The sequence below is a fragment of the Canis aureus genome, chromosome 19 (genome assembly GCF_053574225.1).
Source record: "Canis aureus isolate CA01 chromosome 19, VMU_Caureus_v.1.0, whole genome shotgun sequence".
Taxonomy (NCBI): Eukaryota; Metazoa; Chordata; class Mammalia; order Carnivora; family Canidae; genus Canis; species Canis aureus.
Window position 1 is genome coordinate 44,131,398 of NC_135629.1, and position 17,552 is coordinate 44,148,949.

The 17,552-nt window shown below is 44.9% G+C and overlaps 1 protein-coding gene across 9 annotated transcripts in view; it reads right to left on the reverse strand.

Annotated features, from left to right (window-relative positions):
• Positions 1 to 17,552, reverse strand: part of LARS2 (leucyl-tRNA synthetase 2, mitochondrial) — a 188,978-nt gene that overhangs the window by 77,374 nt on the left and 94,052 nt on the right. For all 9 annotated transcript variants that reach the window (XM_077859188.1, XM_077859189.1, XM_077859191.1 and 6 more), the window contains one exon: positions 10,948 to 11,091. In XM_077859188.1, coding sequence (XP_077715314.1) covers positions 10,948 to 11,091 — 144 coding nt within the window. The remainder of the gene's footprint in view (positions 1 to 10,947; positions 11,092 to 17,552) is intronic.

Sequence of the window (17,552 nt, forward strand, 5' to 3'; positions counted from 1 at the left end):
ATTTAGCCTAGTTCTGAATCAGTGGGATCTGAGTAGCAATTATGTTTGAATTATAATTCGTATGTACTTTTTTCTAAAACTAAATCTTGTGGCCAAGATGTCCTTATTCTTTTTGTTTTTGAGATCATTTCAATGCAGTCACTCCAAAGACACAGTGTATCAGCGTACCTTTGAGGTGTAATAAAGGAAAATAAATGCTGAAGGCAGTAAGATGCTTACAGAAACTCCAGATGTCCTGTCTAGAATATTCTAGAGGGATAAGCTCTCCCGCAGTCTAGTCTCCTTCTCCTGTGTTGACTCTGGCATGAAGTCTCCCACAAGGACTTCTGCATTACAAAGCTCACTTGGCAATGTTTACCTTGTTCACTTCCCTCTGACAGCTGTACTTTCACCTCTCTTCTGAAGGTGATATGTATTTCTAGCAAAATCCATTTGTTGTGGCATCTCAAGGCAAAACATTTATTTGCAAAGACAGCTGTGCTATCCAAGAGTCTCAATTCCAGAGAAGGTGTTGTTAACCCAGAAGGGAGATAATCAGTACTGAGCAAGGCATCCTACTGATGATACACAACTTGACAACAAGGCGTGCATTTCTGGGGCCACGAGGGTAAGAGGAGGAGAGCCGTCAAGCAGCCCACACGAACACTGAGTGTGCATCTCAAGGCCTAGTCAAAGAGAGAAACACACCAAGTACTATTAAATAGCTTCCAAGCAGCTGGACAGAAGGAAGGGCTTTCTGGGTGCAACCACCAGGGATGCATGTGGGGAGGGAGACCAGGAAGCATGGTGGCAGCCATTCTGGGTAATCTCTGATTCCTGTATGCATACGTTCACTCAGGCCACACCTAGCAGTCTTTTCCCCCCACTTCAGACCCAAGCAAACCACTGCTCTCTCAGAACAGTTCTAATTCCACGAACTTCCAAGAGGTACTGACCACAGGTTCTAAAATGTCACCACCATGCCCCTAAAAATGTAGATGATAGAGGACAGGATCTCCTGGTGACAGTCATCTATCTGGATGAGGCTGCTTCTGATTCCCAGGGGCCACTCAGGTCACCTCCCTGCCCCTGGATGGACAGGACACAAGCAAGGCTATCCTGTACCCCACAAGAAGGGGAGCAAGCAGTGAAACAGCCACACCATGCACTCAGCCCAATCTGTAGCTCTGGGCTAGCCTTGTCTGGAAAGGTGCTTTTGTTCTGGGAAAGCAGAGTCTTAGGAGCAAGACTGAAAGCTTTTATTGGTCTAATAAGGGAGGAAAAAAAAAATGGGGACAGCAGTCTCATGGGACATTCCACTCAATTACCTTCAAGTTGGAAGCCTGCCTGTAAATTGAAAACTTGCAGGAACATAAGACCATCCCTTCCGAGGCACTCGGGTCTACAGAAGATATGTAAATAAATGCTGACATAACCCTGCTATCAGGTGTTTTGGTTTATGATTACTAAAATGATGATAATCATTCTGGAAAATATGAAGGATGAAGAACAAGTTTCCCACAATCAATATAAATACCTAGGGAGGTCACTATTAATATTTTATTCCATGGCTTTCCATCCTACTTATACCTCATCTTCCACTGATTCAAAGATACACATTTTCTTTCTTCCTTCCTTCTAAAGATATTTATTTATTTATTTATTTATTTATTTATTTATTTATTTATTTATTTGAAAGAGAGAGAGAGAGAGAGAATGAGAATGAGCGGGGGGAGGGGCAGAGGGAGAGAGAATTTCAAGCAGACTCCCTGCTGAGCATGGAGTCAGATACAGGGCTTGATCCCATGACCCTGAGATCATGAGCAACATCAAGAGTTGGATGCTTAATGACTGAGCCACCCAGGTGCCCCAAAGATGTATATTTTCCCCATAAATGCTGAAACTGGGACCTGTCTTATAATCAATGGTGCCTTTGACACCATTTTTCTTTCTTATGGAACAAAAGATGTAATGCCAGTCACGTGTTACAGCTGATAAAATGTACTAGGGTTGTGGGTACTCATGGGATCTTCATGTAGTTAAGATCATGCTGTTAGTCTACTCTTTTTAAACTACCAGAGTGTGCATTTTGCTGGAGTTCACAACTTATTACCGCTCTAGAAAGGATTAAATCTTTATTTCGAGCAAATCTGACACTCAAAATTAGCCACCGTGGAATAGTAAACAAAACAGAGAGAAATGGAAAGATACTGTGGAAAATTGTTTTCCTCTCTAAGAAGGACATTTATTTTGAATAACAAAGCACTATCATATGATTATGGATATGGCTGTTAATGCCTGCTTGCCTCACAGCACGGCAGCCATGGGATCAGTGTCCTTGTTCCCCAAGCAGCCAGGCTCCAAAGGTCTAGGGTAAGGACAGGACGTTGGAGGAGAGAGATGACACAAAAAGACACAGTTTCAGGTTAGAGGCCAGCAAACCAATTCCATCAAGAACAAGCTAGAAAACTTCCAACCACTGTCCTTGCCATTACCTGGCCACCTATGCCCTGCCCCTGCCCTTATTACACTTCCTACTGTGCTAATGTCTGGCCTTCCTGCCAATACCTGCCCTCTGACTGCACGGAGTGCTCAGAAATGCCTGGTTGCTTGGGAACCTGTCCTCAAGAGCTGGTGGAAAGCACGCAGACCTGGCTCTCAGGAAACCCAAATTGGGTGTTGGCTTTCTTGGGCTTGGGAGCCTAGTTTTAAAATGAGGAATGGGCCAGGTCTGTCATTTTCAAGGACACCTCGAGCTGGCCAGGAGCCGCCGGGGGAGTAGGAGGTGGGGCAAGATGTATGCTGCTAAAGAGCAAGCAATGCCCGATCCTTTTAATTTGTCTTTAGATTGCATACTGATTTTGTAATTTCAAAATCATGAGGTTTTTTTTTTGTTTGCATTTATGTTTTTCAGATCAGGGCAGGGATTTAAAAAGCACGAGAGACTGTGGGCTAAATGTTGGGGAGCCTATGCACTGTTTGCTCAAGTCTCTTCTAGCTTTAAAATCCAAATGTTGGGGTATCTGGGCATCTCAGTTGTTTATGCCTCTGACTTTGGCTCAGGTCATGATCTCAGGGTCATGGGATCAAGCCCTGGGTCGGGCTCCAAGCTCACTGGGGAGTCTGCTTGAGATTTTCTCTCCCTCTCCCTCTGCCCCTCTCCTCAGTCATGTGCATGTGCTCTCTCTCTCTCAAATGAATGAGTTGTTTTTTTTTTTTCTTAAGATTTTTATTTATTCATGAGAGACACACAGAGAGAAGCAGAGACATAGGCAGAGGGTGAAGCAGGCTCCCTGTGGGGAGCCCGATGCAGGACTCAACCCTGGACCCTGGGATCACGCCCTAAGCTGAAGACAGACACTCAACTCAACTGCTGAGCCACCCAGGCATCCCTCTCTCAAATAAATAAAATCAATCTTTAAAACCCAAATGTCTCCCTAAGTTAAAGGGGTTCACTGGTAACTACACTCAGCAGCTCTCTCTGGCATACCCAGAGACCCCCACAACAAGGTGATAACAAAGCCCTTTATTCTCATGGAGTCCAGTTAACACTTTGAGAAGGAAAGAGATTCTTACACCCCAACGGATCTGGCCAGGAGCTCAGAAAGCCCCCTCAGGGTTTAAGAGCAAGACAACATGTTTAGTTTTGCCTTCATTTTTTCCTAATCAGATCTACAATTTATTTCATTTTCAGTATAACCGAAGAAGTATAGGTTGACCCTTGAACATCATGGGTTTGAACTGTACAGGTCCACACAGTACAGCACCATAAGTGTATTTTCTCTTCCCTAGGATTTTTTTTTCTTTTTAAAGATTTTATTTATTCATGGGAGACACAGAGAGAGAGGCAGAGACACAGGCAGAGGGAGAAGCAGGCTCCCGTAGGGAGCCTGACACAGACTCAATCCCAGGACTCTGAGATCATGACCTCAGCCAAAGGCAGACGCTCAACCACTGAGCCACCCAGGTGCAGAGGGAGAAGCAGGCTCCCTGCTGGGAACTCAACACAGACTTAATCCCAGGACTCTGAGATCATGACCTTAGCCAAAGGCAGACGCTCAACCACTGAGCCACCCAGGTGCCACTTCCCTATGATTTTCTTTCCTCCTGGCATTTCCTCTTCTCTAGGTGTCTTCATTGTAAGACTACAGTATATAATACATACAACCCACAAAATATGTGTTTATCGACTGTTTCTGTGATGTTAGGTCTCTCTGGTCAACAGTAGGTTATGACTAGTTAGATTTCTGGGGACTCAAAAGTTATCTGTGAATATTCAACTGCATGGAGAGGGGGCAGCAGTCAGCACCCCTGAACCCCATGTTATTCATGGGTCAATGGTATTTATTTCTCTCATTTTTCCCTTTGCAGTCATTCCTTCTATGTTAGATACAAAACCCCCCAAACAACACAGAAATGGAAGCTTCTTGTTTGTCAAGCGTGCACACTGACCAGGAGCCCATGTGTCCGCTTCAGAAGTGCTTTGGGCAGGCTGTGCAGGCACAGCTGTCCTCAGTTCCCAGACTGCAAGGCACCAGGAAAAGGGAGAGGAGGGCTCACAGGGAACAGAGCTGATGGAGAACACACACAGATGTGATCAGGCACTGGCAGAGGGCCTGCCAGAGGTGGCCAGGAAGGCCCTGTGTCTAGGGAGAGGAAATCTAATTACCAGTGTCATCTCGGTACCATCCACAAACACTGTGGGTTCCTGAACCCTGGAGCCAGGGCCCTTGCCCTGCACCAACTCTGATGAACCCTTCCGGGCAGAGTTCCCACCAAAGGCTGCGAGGAGCCAGCCAGCCACCCCTCTTGCAGTCTCACTGTCACCCCCAGCTGTGGCTGTGACCCACTCCAAGCAGCAGGAGGCTTGGGGACTTCAGGGAGCTGTCGGTCTCAAGGCACCTGCTTTCCTTTCGGCCCTGTTCCCGGCCCTGTTCCCTGGGTCCTGCCCACTTCCACTCCAGAATGACTTCCAGGGGGCTCAGGGGTAGCTCTCCCTGTAAGAAGGCTGACGATCACCCCAAGTTGTGTAGAGGGAACAGCATGGAGGGTGGGGGATTGAGTTCACCTTACAGCTTAGGAGAGGAATGATCCTAGAGAGGCAGGGAATACAGAGGAGAGAAAGAAGTCAGAGAGATTATGTAAGGAGGAGCAGATTTAACAACTAATTAGTTTTGTGAGACAGGGTGTCAAAACCAGATCTTAGGGACGAGAGCAGAGTCTGTGGCTTCCAAAAGAAGAGACAGCCAGGGCAGGGGGAGAATTCTAGAAGGAAGCTCGCACTCAGAGGGTGCCCCTGAGCGCTGCTCTCAGAGTTCAGGGGTCTGGAGCCTGCAAGGGTTCAGCTACTCTTACCACTCAGGAGCGGAGAACATATTTTGTTTTTACAAGCAGAGAGGCATAAGGCCACCCTTCCAGGCCTGGTGAGCACCAAGAGGCATGGCAGGGATGATGCCATAATAGCTTTAAAGCCACAGGGCTTTTAAAAGCCAACCCTCACATTAGATAAGCCCAAGCATCATCATTAAATGTGGCCCTGGCCAGTGTCCTCACTGCTTTTTATCCCAACAGCCCTGCAGAGAAGCAGACAGCTCATTAAACATGTCTCACCTGTCCCTCTCGGTTCCCAGAAACTTGGCCTCCTCAGCCCATCTCTCATCTGGGCCTCCACCCACCTGTGAAGAAGCAGGCCCCGGCATGAAATCGGGGCAGAGGTGCAAGGGGGCAGGGGCATGGAGGCTACTCCCTCTCATTTTCCCTGATTTCTTGAGGGCTCCCCGATTTCATGAGGGCGCATTGTTGCCTGGCTGTTCTTGCCAGCAGAAATTCTACTTGCAAATACCTGTGAGACATGAAGTTTCCTGCATGTCTGGAAGGCAATAAAATGTTCCCTGAGAGACATTCTGCACTTCCCATCCTTCATCACTTCCTGGAGATCCGCCTCACCCCCTCCCTGGTGCTCACCTGTGTTGTCACAGGGATCCTATTGTGCTGTGCCCCCTCAACCTGAGCCCGTCTCCTGCACTAGCCTCCATCCTCCCTGTGGGCACCTAGCCCAGGTCTGGCCGGGCGCTCGGTAACATCTGGGGAAAGAATGAATGAATTCACTCCCTGAGATGTGATACAGACTGCCAGCCACGAGCTCCAGCACCTGGACTTGAACCCCAGTGCTATTACTTATTAGCAGTGGGAGCCTTGGTTTCCTTTTCACTAAAATGGGGATAACAGGCACCCCAGCCCTCAGGGGGAATAACATGAGGGTTACGTAAGATGGTGTCTGTATGAAGCCCGAGCACTGATCAGATCTGATCAGATCATGGGCAAACAGGTAGGAAATGGGAAGAGAAGATAGACTTTGATATTCTAGCAGCTACCAGGTAATTCCTGAACACTTGGACGGTATACCCACCAATCTAGGGTGGTGGCTGACTAAGCACCATAACGGCATGATGATGCCCATCTTACCGCCAAAGGGGAACCTATGTACAGTGCCCCAGGAGATGAGGGCCTCCGGGAGGCAGCATCTGGGGGCCACAGGAGGCAGCCACAGAAATCAAAACTGCAGATCTGTTAGAAAAGTTCAAATGGGAAGCCAGGTCTTTGTCTCACCTTCCAACTGTCACCCGGCTGGGAGGAGCTGAGGCGTTCGCTCAGACCCTGAATCTCTTCTTTCTGTAGGGAGGTCTGCAATCCCTGCTCCTCCTCTTGCTCTCACCTCGTGGTGCTGCCCACAGGATACCTCCCACACACCTCTGCCAAGACTAATTCATGTGCTTTTGATACTCCTACTGCAAGTTTTCTTAACATTTCACAAAGCAAAGAGTCCTAGCAAGACTGGGTAGGGAGGTAAGGGGAGAAAAATCCAGTAACATCACAGAAGAGCCTTAAAAAGGGATTTCTGCATTTCAGGGTTCCCTCTAATTTTCACATTGGGCCTCGTCTTGCTAATCTGGAAGGTGAGTGAGTGAAAGGCGGGCCCCCGCACAGCCACACTCCCCAGCAAAACCAGATGCAGACACAAAGCTCTAAAGATGACTGTGGTGGGCACAGCTCACGGGCCATCCCAGCACTAACTGGCCCTTCTCTTCCCTCAAACAGCTTGACTAAAGCTTAAAAAAAAAAAAAAAGAGCCCAAGACAGCTTTCCTAGTCTCCTTTGAAACTGGAGAGTAGGGACACCTGGGTGGCTCAGTGGTTGAGCACCTGCCTTTGGCTCAGGGCATGATCCCGGGGTCCTGAGATCAAGTCCCACATTGAGCTCCCCGCAGAGAGCCTGCTTTTCCCTCTGCCTGTGTCTCTGCCTCTCTCTGTGTCTCTCATGAATAAATAAAATCTCAAAAAAAAAAAAAAAAAAAAAAAAAGAAAGAAAAGAAAAGAAAAGAAAAAAGGAAACCAGGCAGTAGCTACATGACACACCTGGAGCTAACAGGACATCAGTGGAATTTTGTTGGGGGTTTGTGGGCAAGTTCTTGCTTTCCAGGTAAAAGAAAGTCACTCACACTGCCCCTTCTGTCTCTTTCTGTCTTGAATAGGATGTCTGAAGCTGCAGCAGCCATCTTACAACCATGAGGTGATAAGCAGGAAGGAAGGGCTAAGAGAACCACCGAGATGCCAGCTGAAAGCCCAATCCCGGTGCAGTCCCAGCAACTTGGGCCTTCTTATGTGGGAAAAGTCAACTCCTGTTTGTTCAAGCTACCACTAACTCAAGTTTTTAGTTACTTGCAGCTGAGAGCATTACTAACTGATCTGACACCTCATCTTCTCTCTATAGCAGGACCTCCTCCCTGATTCAACACTATTTCTATCATACTAGGTTTTAAGGTAGATGTCTTATCTCATTTGATCTTTGAAATTTCTTTTTTTTTTTTTTTAAAATTTATTTATTTATTTATTTATGATAGTCACACAGAGAGAGAGAGAGGCAGAGACACAGGCAGAGGGAGAAGCAGGCTCCATGCACCGGGAGCCCGACGTGGGATTCGATCCCGGGTCTCCAGGATCGCGCCCTGGGCCAAAGGCAGGCGCCAAACCGCTGCGCCACCCAGGGATCCCTCATTTGATCTTTGAAATTTCAAATCCATTACCTGTGGTTTCCCACGGCCCCCATGATACAGTCCAAATTCCTGAAGACCTAAAGGGCTTTGGCTGATCTGGCTCCTAACTTCCTCTCCAGATTTTCCAGCCCTGCTGAAGCTCTCCTCTTGGCTTCCTGTTGCAGTTCTGTCATTCTTTCAGTTTCTCAAAATTATTACATACGTTTCTACTTCAGGGCCACCACATGACGTTCCCCATATGAAGGAGCTCTCCTCCAGTCTGTGGCTTTATTTAACCCTTACTCATCCCTCTGAAGCCCAAACAGTGATTTTCTATTTCAGATATTGTACTTTTCTGTTCTAGATTTCCAGTTTTTTTTTTAATAGTTTCCAGTTCTCTTCTGAGATTCACCATCTGTTCACTCATCATGACCATCTTTTCCTTTAAGTCCCAGACTATTTATATAACAGATGTCTCTGGCTCTATCTCCTAATTCTAACATCTGGGTCATCTCAGAATTTATTTCTACTGGGCTGCCCCTTCTCCCTTTTTTTTTTCTCTTGATGGGCCACGATTTCTCAATTTTTCCCAAGTCTAGTATTTTTTAAATTATATGTGGAACATGCAGATAAAAACTATGTACAAAGTCTGGATAATGTTGTCTCCCTTTAAAGGTGTTGACTTTTGTCTTGAAAGCTCCTTTCGAAACTGTTGGGTTGACTTTTACTCTTTATTAAGTTGAGTCTATTCTGATTTTGTCTTTGGTCCTAGGATGTCATCCATACCTCTAATATATGGCCTTTTGGGAGTCTCAACTGCAGACTTCTGGCTGGGCCATGACTCCAAAATCTCTGAGCACTATGCAGTCTTCTGGTATCTGATCTCCCCTGTCTCACGGTGATCATTTTCTGTTAGAGCTTCTGGAGTCTTGCTTTGGTGCATGTGTAGCCTCCAGCCAAGGACTTACAGTGTACATTGATTTCTGCTCGCCCTTACCACTCCCATGCCACTCCCTCTTCTCCTGATTTTCAGGGCAAACCAAGTGCTGACCTCTAGAGACAGCTTTTTCAATAAATCTGCACAGGAGTTCAGCAAGAACCAGGTGAATCACCATGGTAACTAACCATTTCTGCTGAACAGCTGAAAATTCACAGCTGACAATTTAAAGAATAATGTCCCTCAGTTAGGTTATAACATTCCCAGCTGGAGGCAGAGGTCAAAAAAAAAAAAAAAAGACCTAATTAGATGGCCTTTCCCACAATGCCTATCACAGAGTCATCTGGAGATGACCTGGCTTCCCTCCTGGTAATGCAGCGGACCTAGGCTGTCAGCAGATAGGGGCTCCCACTGCCTGGGATGTTATGGAAACAATATCCTCAGCTTTGTTTTTCTCAATCAGTCTCTTGATATTACCGTGTGTTTCAAAGGAGCAAGGCACTGTGTTAACAAGTTCTAATGGGTAGTTTGCCAAATCCATATGCTAGTCTCTGCTACATTCTGAACAACCTATAATGGGAAAACTGCCTCATTTAAGACCTGTCTTTTGAGTGAGAAAACTGGAGGTCATATATCCATATGGCACTGGTGTTGTGAGTTCGTGTACTGCAGTTCTAATTCAGCAAAGTTCTGTACTGATCAGAGGTTATTTATAACTTTGTGCTTTCCTGGCATGTAAGAAGACAGTATTGGATCTGACCCAAAGTCCATTTCAGCCCACCACCCTCTCTCTGACAGAGCACCCCAGAGGCTACTATGGATGGGTATAACTGTCCTTCTCATGGTGACTACCATGGGGCAAGAATTAGAATGGCACACCATCAGTAGCCTGTCAAGAGGTCTTTACCTTTTCAGATCCTGTTTATGTCCAGTCGTAAGCTAAAAAATCTGGAGATTATCAGATTGCCATGGGAAGCATCCCTGATTTGCTCTAGTCATTTCTCTCTGGAGTTTCAGGGAAATATCTCTCAATTCCGTATTCTGAAACTCAGTAAGCTTGAAGTGTATCTTGCACAGAGTGGTTCTGGCATATCCAGAATGAGTTCTTCTGCTCAGGCTATCAGTGATTTCATAAAAAAACCTGTTCTTTCAATGGCTGACTTTTCTGAACACAGAAAGAGCCAGAAAGCACCTTAAAAACCACTTGGTCCCACCGTCTCCTTTTATTGATGAGAAAATGAAGCCTCTTGACTCACACCGTTTACAGTATTAATTAGGGATGCAACAAGAGTCAAAATCAGAGCTTTGGCTCCTGGTTTAGTTCATTTACACTCTGACTTTCCTTCATGGAGATCGACCATCTCTTCACTCCCTTTATTTTATTTTAAGATTTATTTATTTGAGATAGAGTGAAAGAGAGACAGAGAACGCACAAGCAGGGAGAGGGAGAAGCAGACTCCCCACTGAGCAGGGAGCCCAATCTAGGACTTGATCCCAGGACCCTGGGATCATGACCTGAGCCCAAGGCAGACACTCAGCTGACTGAGCCACCCAGGCACCCCTCTTCACTCCTTTTAGATGGTCTTCTCTGGACCTTCTGAAATGTCCTACTCTTTCTGGAGGTTTTATTAGTATTATACAGATGAAGATACTTTTTTCCTTTCTAACTATATTGCTGATATAATTGCAAAGTTGAATGTTTTTTTTGCCTTTATGGCAGCACAATGACTGAGTGTGTTGAAAGGTCAGCAAAACAATGGCCAACCATGACCTCTAGGTACCATTCTTGACTTACCTTGAAAATACCCAAACCCATCGCCTTCTCAATGAGTGACCCTAAGGCTCACATGCTTCCAGTCTACACACCCACAGCTCCAAGAGCCCTTCCTGGAGATTATTCCCAACAGCGAGGCTCTCTAAGACCCAGAAGACCTTGGTGTTGCCTCCCAACACAGATGGTATTACTGGGGCCGGGGGCAGGCACTAGGTAGATACTCACCTTTGCATAGGCAGTCGTCTTAATAAACCATTGTCGGAGGTACTTCTGTTCCACCTTTGCTCCAGAACGCCACGAACAGCCATGTTCATCCACCTGCTCATTGGCAAGCACTGTTTGATCCACTGGGTCCCAGTTAACCAAGGCCTGTTATAATTCAGAAAACAAAATGATGCAATCTGGTGACTATACTAAATGAGGTCATCTCAAGGTTCCTTACATGTGAAGGGTCTGCAAGTGCAGTCTCTCTGCTCTGAGACTTGAGGGCATCTCCTTGGGAGTACTGCATGGCAAGGAAACCACCAGTGTGGTGTAAAAAAAAAAACACATGAACGACCTCTGTGCTTTCATCATAGAGTGGGCTTGGGAGGAAGCCTGTGAGCAGGTGCCTAATCAAGTTTGGTATATTCTTGTGTGAAAGGATGGAGCTGCAGGATTGGGAATTTTAGTAAATAGAATAAAAGGAAAAAAACGGTACTGGAACTTAGCAGAACCAGGTTATTTTAGGGGAAATAAATATATTTAGTTAAATTTACATAGCTAGCATTTGTTGAGTGATTATCATGTGCTAGATGCTGTGCTAAGGATCAAACTAAGGTTGGCTCTTCTAAGTCTTCACATTAAGGGTAAAATAAGGGTAAGGGTTAGGTAAGGGTAAGAATTAAAGGTAAGAATATTATTATCATTACTTGCAGCAAGATTTACTCTCGGATTCCACTCATTGGGCCAGAGATCTTTGTGGTGTTAATAAAAGACTTGCCTCTCGTATAGCATACCACCTACACTTGTGAGTTTACTGGCCAGCCAGCGGAGGTAAGAATATATTACAGAGGAGGAAGTTGAAGAATAGAGTGATTTGATAACTTGTCTATGGTCACAGAGTCAGTAAGTGAGAGAAAGGGCAAGAACTTAGGTCTCTTGAAACTATAAAAACTTTTTGCAACTTTTAAAAACTCCGTTTTTTTTTTTTAAAGCTTTATTTATTTATGTGAGAGTGAGAGAGAGCGTGCATTATGCAAGTGTGGTGGCCGAGGGAGAGGGGGAAGAGAGAGAATCCTAAGCAGACTTCCCGCTGAGCATGGAGCCCAACGTGGGGCTCAATCTCACCACCCTGAGATCATGACCTGAGCCGAAATCAAGAATTGGATGCTTACCAGTGCCCTAAAAACCACTTAAATTCAGATAGAACATACAGAGAACAATGTGGATCAATCTGAAGTGTACAACTTAACAAATTTTTGTCAATGCTCATTATCAAGATACAGAACATCCCCAGAACCCCAAATAATCCTGTCGTGCCTTCTCCCAAATCAGTATCTGTCCCCAACAGGCAGCAATATTCTGAGATCTGTCCCCACAGACATGGCCGGCTGACTGCACCTGCAGTCTTAACTGAAGCTTCTCTCCAGAGCGCTAATTTGTTTCTGTCATCATTTAAAATAAGTACTTTAGCTGTCAATGTTCATCCTTTTATGACATTAGGGTAAGACTTAGGGCAAAGAAGGCAATGAATACAAATGAATACAATAAATCCAAAGGAGATGTGTCCAGGTTCTGAAATATCCTGACTTGATACTCGTTGTTTTTAAAAAATATTTAAAATAAGGGGCGCCTGGGTGGCTTAGTCTGTCGAGAGGCAGAATCTTGATTTCGGGTCAGCTCATGATTTCAGGTCACGGGATAGAGTCCTGTGTTGGGCTCTGCACTCAGCAGGGAGTCTGCTTAAGGATTCTCTCTCCCCCTCTGCCCTTCCCCCAACTCATGCACGTGCTCCCTCTCAAATAAATAAATTAATTAAAAATAATATTTTTAAATAAGTAAAATTTTACTAAGCAATTCTAAGAAGAGATTATAGACTGACTCTTGGTTTCGACTCAGGTCATGATCTCAGTATAGGGCTCCATACTCAGTGGGAAGTATCAGCCCCTCCAAATCCTCTTTCCACCCTGGTCTGCACCCTAGGAAGCTGATCTCTGCACCCGCATTAACCTGGGCCCTTGTTCTATGGCTGTGCTCAACCAGTGAGAAGCACCCTAGTATCTTCTCCACTGGGCCGTATCTGGTGGCACCAAAGTCCACACATCCTCAGGCACACAGGCCTCTCTGTTCTTGCTCTCCCAGTTCCAACAGCGGCCCCTTCAGCCTGGGGTGGCAAAGGCTTCCCTCTGTTGCCAGCACCAGGTGCTTAACTACTCCTTGTGGGTCTCCCTAAACTGCACAAAATCAGTCCTTTTATCACATTTTCTTCAATAACTGCTTTTGGGTCTCCTGCCGAGACTATGACTGATCTAGAGATATATCTAAAAATTAGGAGTGGAGGACAGACTAACCCATCCATGGGTTGTGCTTTTACAACTAAAACATAGTGCATCCACTGAAAAACTTAGGCTTGAAAGCACAGAGGCAGAGGGGGAAAGGTATGCACTGAATGATTTTTTCCTTCTCTCATTTCACGGTCCCTGAAAACCTTGGATCCATAAATATAGAGAGACAAAATACAGGACAAAAGTATCTTAGATCTGAACACTTTGGGGTAATAAACAGGATGATTTACTTATCTATTTATCATTGCCTGTATTAGGGCGTTATAGGAAGAGGTACCTAAAAGATAAGAGGTACTTAAAAGATAAGAGGCACCTGGGTGGCTCAGTTGGTCTATCGTGGACTCTTGGTTTCAACTCAGATCATGATCTCAGTACAGGGCTCTGTACTCAGTGGGAAGTCTCCTTGAGGATTTTCTCTCTCCCTCCCCCACTGTCCCTTCCCCTCACTCACATTCTCTCTCTCTCAGATAAATAAATCTTTAAAAAATAAAATAGGGACGCCTGGGTGGCTCAGGTTGTGATCTCGGGGTCCTGAGATGGAGTCCCACATTGGGCTCCCCGCAGGCAGCCTGCTTCTCCCTCTGCCTAGATCTCTGCCTCTCTCTCTGTGTTTCTCATGAATAAATAAATAAAATCTTTTTAAAAAATAAAGTAAAATAAAAGATAAACAGAAAGGGCCAAGTATTATTTAGGAACATGCACAGGTCTTTCAAGAGCTCCCCTCCCCCCCAAAAAGATGCACAACTAAAATTATATAAAACAGAGAAGAAAGAAAAAAAATTCCTTTATACCACACCTCTGCCTCCTGCCCTCAGCAAACTTCCAAGGATATGGGAGGAGCAAACAGGAAGATTGCAGAAACAAATAGGACTTTATTTTCTTATCAACATTTTCCCATGTGGCCTGGCATCTCTCAGGCTCTAGGTTACAAAGTACAATGAGGGAGATGTGCTCCTAAGAGGTTTATATGTTATAATAAAACTCTGGTGTTGAATGAAAGACAAAAGCAAAACACAAAACCAATTTTGTCCCCCTTCCATGAAAGTCCTAGAGGAAGAGGAAAGGCATCAAAGGAAACAGCCTCTCAAATCATCATTGAATTGAGAACCCATTGGCGTTTCTCCCCAGGACCTGCAGGGGTCAGGCGCAACGTCTCCACAGGTGGTGAATCCAGGGAGGCGGGACAAATGCAGGGCCATCGGGGTCCTGGGTGTGCAGCATGTATAGTCTCATGAAGCTCCCAGGACCTGCTTCCCAAATCCTTTTACTTGGGTCTCCATCCTTATAAACAGTTTCTATCAGATAGCTTCCCTTGAAACCAGGGTCTTATCCAACATTTCTGGATTTTCACACCTTGAACATGGACTTTGATGGACACCCTGATTTTTACTCAAGCACAGTCTTGCTATATTTAATGTGGTTTCTGGACAACTTCACTGCTTCTGGTCTTTTCCTTTTCTTTCCTGATCAACCTTTGTTTGCCATTACCCACTAAAGCCACCTCGATGCTTCTTTATGGTTAACTACTCTTATGTATAAAACACAGCCTATACCTGTGTTTTGAAATCAACCTTAAATAAATAAATGATTCAATCAATCCATGATATCATTAAAGCACCTACAAACATACCGGATTCTAGGAGATTTTGCCCACTGCTTCTCTCTTTTAAGTTACCTGGCAACATCACAGAAGGAGCCATTCCAAATAAGAGAATTTCCCCAGCCTATCAAGAGTTAAATACCAGGATTCATATATTTTTGTTTGTGATCTGTGGGAAGCTTTCAGAAAGTCTTTTAGAAAAGCACCCCTGACATAGTCATAAATCTTAATCAGCCATGTTCACAAGAGTGATGGTAGGTGTCCCATCATTTCCACCCTCTTTCCCCTCTCCTTCTTGGACCCTAGGTTCTCAGAGGGGTGGGTGACTATGGGCTCCAGGAGAGATTCTTGGGGTGCTTTCATCTCATATTATCATTTATAAATTTTCTGTGACACATCAGCCATGTGGTGTCTACTGCCCCAGTGGGCCTCCTATTCCAAACCTACTTTCTTATCTTATCCTTCCCCTCCACTTGGATCCTCCTTCCCCTTGCCTCCCTGGGCCTCACCCTTTACACGGATGCCAGTTCCTTCTAGATCACCAGTCCCTTCTAGATCACACCCTTCATTAGCATGCTTTTGTCTCCTGGCCAAGGCATCACCCCTCAGGCCTTTGGCTACCCTCCATCTTTTCCCTTGCTTCTTTCTCCTCAGGCTCTGCTTTTTACTACCAAAAACCTTTCCTGAGTATGCTGTTAGGCAGCTGCAGGTTCCAGAAGGATGCTTTAGGGTATTGATTTTCTCAAGGTCCATTAGTTTTTTTTTCCTGACAAAACCATGTGTAATTAAGGAACATCACATAGATCTTATTAAGAAATCGAACCCTCAAAATTTATCTTCCTCTATTCCATCTAGAATGGGCTTCAGTTTGGACTGAGTCCGGAGGGAAGGGTTGCCAAGGCTACCAGTTATTTACTGCCACCACCTTCCAAAGCCACGAGAGGGCAGAGTGGGAGAGGCTGCCCCTGTGTGCACTGTTTCCTTCTGTACGCTCCCCAAACAAACACGAGGCCACACTGCAAACCTAGCTCACTCAGGTGGGTGCATTAGCTCTGTCACCAGCTGCTTCTGAAATCATGTAGGAGGCCAAAGACAAACTCACAGATTCAGCGGCTTCCATAATTCCCCAGAATGCCCAAGCATAACATAGCATCCTCCCTACTAACTACCTCTACTACATCATTTTCATTTATTTTTTTTAATCAGAGGTGAAATGAAGGTTCTGCCAAGTGGAGGTCTTTATAGTCATATTTTTGGCTAAAAATAGTTTTGCGAGAGCAAGAAAAGATTCTTTTGGCAAAGGAAATGAGCATTTTTTTTTTAAAGATCATATTTATTTATTCATGAGAGAGAGAAAGAGAGACAGAGACACAGGCAGAGGGAAAAACAGGCTCCTCACAGGGAGCCTGACGTGGGACTTGATCCCGGAACCCTGGGATCATGCTCTGGGCCAAAGGCAGACGCTCAATCGCTGAGCCACCCAGGCGTCCCAGGAAATGAGCATTTTGATGGATGGTGCTAGTTAAGAACAAAAGACCTCAACACTCCAGCTATGTTTAGCAACGCTCTGCTAAAATACTTCCCCCAAATGTAAGTTTATTTAGACAGCTTATACCAGAACTGAATTAAAGGGTTAAGGCTATCTCATATTTCAAAAAAAGTTATGACAATGCTGTTAGAGGAAAGGCATAAATATGCAGGTTATTTTTGGCTTAATATGCTTCACAGACTATGTTATGTGCAGCCTTTCTGGAGTCAATTAACTTTCTGATGTTAATTTCAAAAGTTTATATTTTGAAATAAGCCCTTTGAATGGAATACCAATTGACATCAATACATTTTACATTTTCAAGCCAATTTGGAAATAGCTATCCAATAAAAGGAGACCTACATGGAATAATACTTTGGATTAAGGCTAATGCTGATCTTCAAACAACATACCAAGTGTGGATTTTTGCATTCTATTTATGATTTTTTTCTTAAGATCATGACTCGGTGGGCTCAAATAAATTAATACGCCAAAAACCTTTCAGTTAACAACTAGCAACAATGTAAACACTATCTTTCTAAATGAAATTCATAAAATAAGCTGTATTATTCTTCCCTAATGCCTGGCCATGGATGGGCTGCCTTAGAATTAGCCAGAAAGCTTTAGGATTTTCTTCCATTCTATTTTTTCAATTTAAATTAACTACAACTTTAGGTAACTCTGCAGGCACGCTCTGGCAGGCATATATTGAGCACCAATTCTGTGCCAGGCACCATTCCAGGTTCTTTACAAGTGTTGACTTGGTTAATCCTCAGTGAATCAGGGAGAAGAGGCTTATGGCAGGCAGAACAATCACACCCCAAAGATGTCCATGTCCTAATCCCCAAAACTGATGAATATATTACCTACAGGGCAAAAGGGTCTTTGGGATGATATGATCAAATGAAGGATCTCGAGACGGAGAGATTAGCTTGGATTACCCAGGTGGGCCCAAATGTCAAAGACTCTTCTAAGAGAAAAGGGAGGCAGAAGAGTCAGAGAAGGAGATGGGTTGGTGGAAGCACAGGTCAGAGAGATTTCAAGATGCTATGCTTTGTCTTTGAAGATTGGGGGTGGGGGGAGGGAAGTGGGGTCACTAGTCAAGGAATGCAGGCGGCTTCTAGAAGATGGGAAAGGCAAGCAATCGGATTCTCCT